Consider the following 10,413-nt stretch of genomic DNA (forward strand, 5'->3'; position numbering starts at 1 on the left):
TGCCTGCCACACCCTTTTGTGGTACAGGGAAATCTTTATGGCATTTATTCCAGCTTCACTTAGGAGGTGAGGCACCTATACTTCTGTTCTGGTCCTGAAATGTCTATAGTTTCTCCTCCCTCCTGTGGTTGTTTGAATGAATTTGACCCCCCCTCCCCCATAAGCTCATTGGGAGTGGCACTATTAGGTGGTGTGGCCTTGTTGGAGGAGGCTGGATGACCCAGGCCTTTAATTCAGACCTTGAGGCTGGAGAGCACACCTTTAATCTGGGCCGCACCTTCTGTTGGAAGTGTGTCACTGTGGGGGTGGACTTTGAGGTCTTTTCTTCATCTTCACTTAGGGTGACAATCAATGAACGTCCTGTTGCCTCTGAGTCAAGATGTAGGGCTCTCAGCTCCAGCACCAGGTCTGCCTGCATGCTGTCATGCTTCCTGCCATGATGGACTGAACCTCTGAAGTGTAAGGAAGCTCCTTCAATTAAATGTTTTCTTTATAAGAGTTGCTATGGTCATGTTGTCTCCTCATAGAAAAGGAAACCAAAATAAACCACCTCCCTTATGCCCACTGGGTTTAACGTGAAGTGGAGAACACATATTTGCTTCATTTCTGGTGCTTACAGTATTGTCCTTTCCAATGCTCTTGTAACCATTTCCTTTCCTTTTTCGGGAATTCTTACCTTATTGTGAAAAGAGAGGAAATGAACCTCACCACCTTCACAAACATAAACACTTTCTTTACCACATTATTTTAATAGACATCTGTATATTTTATGGAAATCCAAAATAGTCACAGCCGTGCACCACATGACAAAGTTTTGGTTAATGATGGGCCACGTATCCAGCTGTTGACCTATAGGATCGATCCTGCTATCTCATCTTGGAGAGCAAACTCTGTCATTGTAGGAGCTGCTTCTCCTGCTGTTGTGACAAATACCTGACAATAGGGAGGAAGAAAGAAGGGGAAGGAGAAAGGGGAAGGGAGAAAAAAAGGAGAGTGGGAGGGAGGGTTTACTTTGGTTCACAGTTCAGGGGGACACAGTCCATCTTCGCAGGAAGGCAGCAGTGTCCTGTGGACTGGGCCAAAGGAGAAAGTAAGTCAGCCTTCATCTCTCTTCCTCTTCCTTCTATGAATTACTATGTAGCTAGGTGGATGCCACTTTTGTCTCCTCCTTCTCTGGCTACTTCTTCTTTTCCTCACAGATTTTGTCTTCTATTTATACTCTCTGCCAACCTCACCTATCCTTTTTTCTGCCTTGCTATTGGCCATTCAGCTCTTTTTTAGACCATCAGGTGTTTTAGACAGACAAAGAGTCTCAGCTTTACAGAGTTAAACAAGTGCAGCAAGAGAGTGAGATGGAGGAAGGGAGGGAGGGTTTACTTTGGTTCACAGTTCGGGGAGGCAGAGAGAACATGAGGTGGTCGTCACATTGCATTCACTGTTAGGAAGCAGAGAGAGAAGAAGGCTGGTTTACTTTCTCCTTTGTCCCAGCCCACAGGATGCTGCTGCCTATATTCAGGATGGCTCTTGCCACCTCACCTGAATGTATCTGGAAATTCCCTCACAGACACACCAAGAGGTGTCTCTCCTGGAGGATTCAAAAAAAAATTTGGGAACAATTTTGATTTTTGAAAACATTTAAAATTTTTTCTCACTTTGAAATTCAAAGTTCTTTTAATTAAAAGGTTATGCTAAAGTGAGTATAGTATATATACACACACACACACCACACATTTAGACAGGGTATGCCTTGTGTAGACAATATTGGCCTTATACTTGTGAGGACTCTTCTGCTCTTCTCTGCTACCTCTGGGGTGCTGGAATTACTGGTGTGTGTCCTATGTCTTGACATTTCCTTAAAGTAAAAGTATACAACAAGGCAGATTTCACACCCTGACTGGAGATAGGTGCTAGTGGTCAGGGCTTGGAACAAAAGAGAGAGAGAGAGAGAGAGAGAGAGAGAGAGAGAGAGAGAGAGAGAGAGAGGGATCGTTCAACCTACGTTAAGATACTCAAACATTCCAAGGCTGTATTTGGTTGTTCCTGTCACTGGGCATGGGATTATATGGCCATGGCTCTAGTAAACTCCAAGATGAAAGACATGGAAAAACAACTGACTTATAAAAAATGATTTATTGGCTTTGTGCAGCTACTGAATCAGGGTCACTGAGATTCTATACTATATGTTATGTGAGAGATGGCAAAAATTAAAACTCAGGTCAGGGGCGGATTCCAAGAGTATGTGAGCTGTGAGGGGGGACCTCTTGTCCAAGAGAAAAGCAAGATGGAGGACAGTTGGGGGAGACAAAGTACAAGATAAATCGGGCCAGGAAATGCCCTGTTCCAGGTCATCTAGCACATCACTTCTGTCCTGGAGAGAACCACACACCTGCAACAAAACAGACAGGAGAGGGATGTGTTCCTGAGACTCCTGAGATGTGATCACGTCATTCCAAACTTCTCCAGCAATGTTCCAATGACTTTTTCACCCATCTCCCCTTCCCTTGCTCCCGCTGTGTGGTGGCTTCAGCTCCCACAAACACAAACCCTCACCTTCCTCTCCAGGGTGTGGCTCATAAGGGCCCTGGGTGTCTGGAGGTGCCACCTGATCGCAGGCCTCGAATGATGAAGATGGTGCCCACCACGATGCCCACGATGCCCACGGACAACCCCAGGGCACAGACTACAGTCTCTGTCAGCTCTGACATGGGGGCTGGAACCTCGGGTTCTGGGAAAGTGAAGTTTCTGGAGTCAGAAGGGAGCACATTCATGTATGTGTATGTAAGAGGGCCCGTGTGAGGGTGGAAGTCAGTCCACACAGACTTTGGGCCTGGGCTTGTGGAAGAACATGAAGTCTACCATAGAAACTCTGTAAGAGTGGAAAATGAGTTAGGTCACAAGAACCAGAAGACAGGGTGTTCTAGAACTAACAAAGAACAAGAACATGCAGAGGCAGGGAGAACTCACACGTACCCCAGTGTGTCTGCACCGGTGCAGAAGCAGGGAGAACCCGCACGTACCCCAGTGTTGCAGTGTCGGCTCCTCCAGGCCCCAGTGCTCCACCTTGCAGTCATAGACATCATCGTCAGAAGGAATGAAGGTGAGGTAGGACATCTTGTGGAAGGAATGGTCACTCTTGGAGAGGAAATTGGTTTCATAGAAGCCTTCGGTGACCGACTTGCTGTTTCTCAACCACGTGATGTTGACCACAGGAGGGAAGATGTTGTCCACGAAGCAGACAAGGGTGTTGGGCTGACCCAGAAGCACATGGGCTTTGGGGAACACAGTCACCTCAGGAACCTCTGGAAAGGAAATGGCCTGGATGTGAGTGGCTGATGGGAGTTTCTCTTCCTGACGTTCTGCACTATCTGGTGACAGCCCCCTTGCCAAGACTTGCCCACATGATGGACAAGGAGCCCAAACTTCCCTTCTGCACTTTATCCCTGTGTTCTTCTCTATAGTCTGTTAGGATGTCTGTTGGGGCCTCTACGAAAGATTCAAGGAGTGCATTGTGGGAATAAAGAGCTTTATATTACAGGGAATATGTGATTTTTAAGAAGAGAGGATGAGGGTTCAGGGATGAGATCTGGGTGTGCCTTGGAAAGGAGGGGGTTTTACAGAACAATGGATCACATTCCCCACCAGGGAAGGAAGTGAGGAACAGGGTGATGAGCACGTACTGTTGGTAACTGGGGTAGAATTCGACATCTTAGTCAGGACGTCCAAGTTATGTTTTGCTGCAGCTATACTTTGCAGTCCGCCTTGTGGGTCAAAGCTTGTCAGTTTGCCAAACTCAGGAACCCACCAGACTGTTTCCTTCTTATCCAAGTCCACATAGAACAACTCATCACCATCAAATTCACATGTGAACTGGCCACTGGGTCCGTAAGACTGATAGACAACTGTACCAAAGGTGCCAACATGGTCAGCTGGTAAATTTAGGTGGATAGCAGAAAAATGGAAAACAGAAAGGAAAAGAGATTTTATTAAACAAAATGATAGAAAATCCCACAAACTTCATTTTTTGGGTACATTTCCATTACCTCCCCCCCCCAACACTCCTCATTGATTACAGTCCAGTCTTTCCTCTGTGACATGTGCCTACACGATGGTAGAATGTCCTGTATTTGATTTCTGATATCTTTAGTGCCTCGATTAGTATCTGGTACACTGACAGGTTACGACAAGTAGCTCACAACTGAATGGAAGATCTTTCATCAGTTAATTTTTTTGTATTTTTCTTCAAAAAATAAAAAGAAGACATTTCCCACACAAGGAACTTTTCTCATTTTTTTAACAAAAGGATAAACATATAGAATCCTTTAGAAAGGGAACAATGACAATATTACAAAATATAAAGAAATTATTATGTCTAAAGTTTCTGCATTGTTGCACATGGAGATACACAGGACAGTTTTCTGATTTCTTCTGAAATAAAAGAAATAAAAACCTTAGTTGAATTGTCTGCTTCTGTCAATCCTTACCTCTTAGATTTTTCCAAATCAACACTGACATTCACTTTCAGATTCATGGCAAATTAAAGCTTTTTCCTCCAACAGTGAGCATGTGTGAGATGCCACAGTAAATGGCTGCCAAGCAGGCATTTCCACCCAAATAACACCAAGTAAACATTATTGTCAAGTCATAGATTTTAGTATTTCCTCTTTTCTTCCTTCTTCATTTATTGGGTTTCAACAAACATCAAACATGGTGCTGTGTAAGGAGTAACTGGTCAACCAGGCCTGGTTTCTGCAGTCACCACACTTGGTGAATGCTAGGAGAGGTGGGTCGGTAGACAGATGGAGTACATGTACTGTGCTGTGAATGCTGTGGCCAGGTTCCAGTCTGGTGTTCTGCACAAGCAACTCCTATTCAAAACTAACTACTGGTGTGGGAGGTCCTTCTGCCTATGTGTTGCTTTTATTGGTTAATGAATAAATCTGTTTTGGCCAGTGGCTTAGCAGAATAGGGCAAGGCGGGAGTTCCAAGCAGAGAGAGGAGGAGAGAGTAGACAGAGGTAGTGAAAAGCCATGTAGCCACCCACAGGAGACAGACACACTGAAACTTGCCAGTAAGCCACAGCCACTTGGCAATACACAGATAAGTAGAAATGGGTTAATTTAAGAAATTAGAGTAAGCTAGAAGTAGGTTTAAACTATTAGCCAAACAATATTGCAAATGATACAGTTTCTGAGTGATTATTATCTGGTCTGGGCAGCTGGGAATGAACAAGCCTCCATCGACAAACTACACCATCTTCTCATGGTCCTGCTGTTTGCAGGGTTCTCTTTTCTCCTCAAAATCGAGGTTGTTGTTGTTTTTAATTTTGCTGAAACCCTTCTTTACTCTGAAGGTTTCTGCTCAATTTTAAGTAGTAGACTTCCAACCACACTACAACTCCCAGACAGTTCCTCTGGCTCTTCCCTTCCTTATGTGACCATCTTTGTTGGTCTCATCAACCCCCCTTATACCCCCCTCAAAGTTTTCTTATCCAGTTGAAATAAATCTTGATTTCTTTTCCAAATATGGATGTACACAACATTTGCTTTAGTAGGTTCTTGTCCTGGGAAACAAGCATTGATGAGGACACCACACTGCCTCTTGTTACAATTTTGACTTGAACTGGGTCCACTGTCCTTAGCAATAGCCTTTCTGCTTCCTGACCTTGGTCTGCATCCATCACTAGTGTGCACACTTCCTAGGTGAGGGAGTAGTTTTTCTATGTTTCAGTATCCACATCTTAGCTGAGCAAGTGCTTTACAAAGGGGGCATTGAATAATTATTACTAGTTTTGAGGCCCATGGAGACTCTGGAATGGCTGGCAGGTGGCAGACCCATGTGAAAGTCATGTTCAGTGATGAGCTGGTATGCATTAGAACCTGTGCACCCATGGGTTTAGCTTTGCCTTCCTTGATGAAAATACTGAAGGCCGTATTCTATATATAAGACAAACATAATATAGGCTGAGTTAAAATCAAAACATTTTCTTAGATCTTGAAACTAAACTAGATCTTAGATCTTAGACCTTCTAAACTCAAAAGAAATGGGAATATTTTCACAAAACCCCTCAGATTTGTTCCTCAGAACTGTGCTCACTGTGCCTGCTCACACCAAGTTGGGACACTCTAGTGTGACACTGAAAAAACAAACAAACAAACTGGGGACAAAGGAATTAAACTCCTTGGAGAAGCGGGTGAGGCGTCTATGGCCCAGAAATGGAATGAGAGCAGCCATGGTTCACAAGGTTGCTCCATTCCTTTCACTTCCTGTTTCAAATAATTGACGTTTCAACTGACATCTTACAAAGCTACTATTCATATCTATAAAATGACACAGAGTTAAGAAGGGATTCCAGAAGAGGATAAGGAATTAAGCAGAGTGTGGTGAGAGGTGAACGACACAGGCAACAGGGCCACAGACTTGCCTGTCTGTATTGCTGTTATAGAACGTCAGTAGATGGGGTAATAGAATAGGCAGCCTACATTCCTTACTTTGTTGGAAAAATATGAAATTACATATGGAAGCAAGGAAGAAAAATTGACATTTAAAGGTATCTACTAATGAATTAGCATTTTTCTTTGAGACAAGGTCTCACTATGTAGCTTCGGCACCTAAGCACTGAATTACCCATGTGCCCTCCCAGGCCCAGCTTGCTTTTCACTGTTTTTAAAGCACATCTACATACTTATTTGCCTTGGTCACTTGTAAGGTGACACATGAGGAGATCAAGATTCAGAAGGACTGTCCAGTAGGATGGTGGCCCCTTCTCTCACTTCCCAGGGCCAGTTCCTAGCATGGAGAGTATAGACCCCAACACAAGGGAAGCATTTTCGGTACATCTGTATACATGATTCACAGGACTCTTTTCCTCAGGGTAGACTCTCGGAGATGGGTATGAAGGTCTTCAGAAACTCTCAGAGAAATTTGAGAGTAATACTTCGTGGGTTTTTAGTAATGAAAAAAATCATCCATTTGTGAAAACACCCCCAAGTTTTGAGACAGCCTGGCCTACCACAGAGCCCTCCACACTTTCCTCACTGGGCCCACTATTAGAATCATGGCTTGGTGAGCACAGATCGCCAACTAAAGAGAGTCTCCTGAAGACAAACGGGGCCACACAGTTGTTAGACCGCCTAACTTAGAGAATTTATATCTCAGTCAATTTGCATCTTCCTCTTCCCATTTCCCGGCTCCAGGCATCCTCAGCCGTGCAACTCACCCTTAATGTCGTCTTCACCCCCACAGGGGCTGAGCATGGTGGTCAGGGCGAGGATGCCCAGAACCAGAGCTCTGCTGGGCGTCATCCTCTTCCCGGGGTGGTCTCAGCTGCTGCTGTTCTGAGTCCTCAAGAAATTGTGAGGATCTTCAAGAGATTGTGAGGCCTGACACCAAGCCAAACCTAGGCAGAGCCAATCAGAAAATTCCATCGTGATGACATTACAGTTGCCAGGTGCAGAGTTCGTAGTGAGAGGCCTGGAAGAGGCAAGGGGAACTCCAGGACCACAGCAGCCTCTCTGCTTGGGATGGACTTGAGGGAATGCCCTGGGACGGAGGGAGGTTTCACGCCAGACTTTCTCATGTGCATCCATGTGCGACTGGCAAGAGAGGAAGGAATTTCTGAAAGGCCTCATGTGGGTGAGCTCTTCGATAGTAATGATGTTATTCAGAATTTTCTGGACTGTATGGTCCAGGAAGTCTCCCCTGGATTTATTCCTTTCCAGGACTTTCCCAACCCCCACACCCAGCCATTTCTCAGGCTTGCATACATGAATTGGCTGTTTTTTCTTTTCTTTATTTCTTTTCACAGTGTATACACAACACTTCAGATTATGAGCTGACTACTGATCCAAGGGGTCCCCACAAACGGTGGCCAGTCAAAGCTTTTGCTCTTTCTACTTGTGTAAACCTGGGTCGGGAGGATCTTTGCTCAGAAACCCTTATGTTTCTAGTCTTAAGGCAAAGGCTTCGGACCCATAGCCACCATCAACAACGCAAGATGTTTATCCAGATTTCCCCCATCTTTTGAGTAATCTTCGTGTTTTGTGTGTTGATGCTCCGACCACATCTAAAGGAAGTTTAGGGACTCTGATCACACAAAAGAAAGCTCTGTCTAGCTCGATTACTCTTAAAATATTTTTTAATGTAACAATGTTCAGTCAAATGTCGAAAGGCGTTCTTGTAACTTACAAAGTATTGTTGTTCCCCAAACTTCTGGGTTTTCCAAATTTGTTATCCTTTGATGTGAGTATTTCAGATACATGTGAGGGCTGAGGATTAAAGTCAAGGTGACCTCGGGGATTCTACTCTTTATAGAGAACTGAGTTTTCTGCATTCTATGGAGGTCACAAACTCGTGATCATTTAGCATCACTTAGGATCATTCTGTCTTTGTTAGACTAGTGTGTTAGCCCTTGGTCTTCACAATGGTGAGACTGTGGAGGGGTGAGACAGGGCTCACCAGCTCCTTCTGGGACACAATGAACTAGGTGCTGCTTCAGCCTCAGCCTCACTGTGGGCTTGCCTCCTTCTGGGCGAATTTATTAAGGTAATCACAGAGTTTTCCTACTTGCCCCCCTTGTTGATAAAATGAGGGGAAATTCTGTTTAGATAATTTAGGGACCAAATTTAGTGCCTGGGTTACAGTCCCCTGTTGTTCAATCAAATACCCAACCAGGTATTATGAAGGTATTCTGCATGGTGATTAATTCTGTAATCAGTTGATGTTAAGGGAGACAACGCTGAACAATCGGGATGAGCGACCACAGCTGGGAAGTCTTAAGAGCCAGCTGAGGCTCATTTGAAGAAGGGGAGTCACTGTCACCTCTGCCAGCACAGTTCCCATCTGCCCTCCTGAAGACCACCTGCCCAGTGGCCCTCAGACATGCTGGTTCACCACCACATCTGTGTAAGTAAATTCCTTGCAACAGCTTTCCTAGTGTATATCTCCACTGGCTTACTGCCTTTGATATCCAGAGGCCCCGTGTTTCCCCCTGGTGAGCTTTCTCTTTGATTTCTCTGCTGATCTTTGCCTGGAGGTGTTAACAGACCTTATTAGATGGTGGATGACTTCTGCAGAGACCAGAGCAAATGCTGTTCTTCAACAGGACACAGACAGCATACTGAGATGATTCCACCAAATCAAGATTGGGGAAGCAACAAGTTTCTTGGAATTACTGATAGTATCATGGGAGAGGAGTTGCTTACAAGCACACGGTGACCCAGAGGTAGACACACAGACACACACAGACAGAAACACAGACACACACACATACACAGCCCACCGCAGCACAAAAGTTGCATCTATGAAGTCAGTCCCCTGCACAACTTGTAGTCAGCTCCATAGGAAAGTGTCCTGTGGAGAAAAGGGGGGACAAGTAAGCTGTGGTAGTCAGATCTCCTGCAGTTGGAGTCCTAGGTGATTGTGAGCTGCCATGTGGCTGCTGGGATCTGACATCCTCTTCTGACCTCCGAGGGCAAGGCACACACATGTGCACATGTAGAAAAGCTGGCACATACGCATACAAATAAATAAATTAAAGAAATAAATTTTAAAAATAAAAGCAAAGATGAACACATACAAAACCAAAAAAATGTTGGGCACAAGAAGACAAGCTATGGGGCCATGGAGCTGGCCTAGGGGTTAAGAGCGGCACTGACTGCTGCTGCAGAGGACCTGGGTCTTCCCAGCACCCACATGGGGCCACAAGTGGATGGAACTCCAGCTCCAGGGCACCCCCTGGCCTCCTTGGCACCGCTATGTGTGTGATGCACATAAAGTCATGTAGGCACAGACACATATACATAAATAAAAACAATTAAAATCTTTTAAGGGAATTATATGGTATATGATTCCTTTTATTAGAAACCTTAGAGCAAAGGGATTTCCCCAGCTAGGTTCATGGGCAGCAGAGGAGAGGGCACCAGAACTGGCCCTATCCTATAGCCACACTGATGAATATCTTGCATATCACCATAGAACCTTCATCTGGAGGGGGATGGAGATAGAGACAGAGACCCACATTGGAGGACTGGACTGATCTCTGAAAGCCCAGATGAAGAGCAGAAGGAGGGAGAAGATGAGCAAGGAAGTCAGGACTGTGAGGGGTGCGTCCACCCACGGAGACAGTATTACTGATCTAATGGGAGCTCACCAAGCCCAGCTGGACTGGGTCTGAATGAACATGTAATCAAACCGGACTCTCTGAATGTGGCTGACAATGAGGATGGACTGAGAAACCAATGATAATGACACTGGGTTTGGATTCTACTGCATGTACTGGCTTTTTGGGAGCATAGTCTGTTTGGATGCACATCTTCCTAGACCTGGATGGAGGGGGAGGGCTTGGACTTCCCACAAAACAGGGAACCCTGACTTCTCTTATGTCTGGAGAGCAAGGGGGAAGGGGAGTGGGGGGAG

At 45.1% G+C, this 10,413-nt stretch overlaps 1 protein-coding gene across 1 annotated transcript; it reads right to left on the minus strand.

Annotated features, from left to right (window-relative positions):
* Window positions 1-799: 799 nt before the first annotated feature.
* LOC126495604 (H-2 class II histocompatibility antigen, A-R alpha chain-like) lies at window positions 800-7,349 on the minus strand. The gene is made up of 5 exons (XM_050133190.1): window positions 7,217-7,349; window positions 3,678-3,926; window positions 3,018-3,299; window positions 2,551-2,725; window positions 800-2,386 (listed from the first exon to the last, which is right to left on the minus strand). Exons 1-4 carry the CDS (start codon window positions 7,299-7,301, stop codon window positions 2,571-2,573), a joined length of 771 nt encoding a protein of 256 aa, XP_049989147.1. The 5' UTR covers window positions 7,302-7,349; the 3' UTR covers window positions 800-2,386; window positions 2,551-2,570.
* Window positions 7,350-10,413: the final 3,064 nt, after the last annotated feature.

Source organism: Alexandromys fortis, unplaced genomic scaffold, assembly GCF_014885135.2.
Source record: "Alexandromys fortis isolate MF-2015 unplaced genomic scaffold, M_Fortis_MF-2015_v1.1 scaffold_527, whole genome shotgun sequence".
In the NCBI taxonomy this organism is placed as follows: Eukaryota; Metazoa; Chordata; class Mammalia; order Rodentia; family Cricetidae; genus Alexandromys; species Alexandromys fortis.

What these genes read in the sequence shown, in the direction of transcription:
- LOC126495604 (XM_050133190.1), bottom strand. Translation starts at nt 7,301, where the DNA reads ATGACGCCCAGCAGAGCTCTGGTTCTGGGCATCCTCGCCCTGACCACC. An exon ending in GGGTGAAGACGACATTAAGG is followed by an intron (nt 3,927 to 7,216) that starts GTGAGTTGCACG and finishes TAAATTTACCAG; the next exon opens with CTGACCATGTTGGCACCTTT. An exon ending in GCCGACACTGCAACACTGGG is followed by an intron (nt 2,726 to 3,017) that starts GTACGTGCGGGT and finishes TCACTTTCCCAG; the next exon opens with AACCCGAGGTTCCAGCCCCC.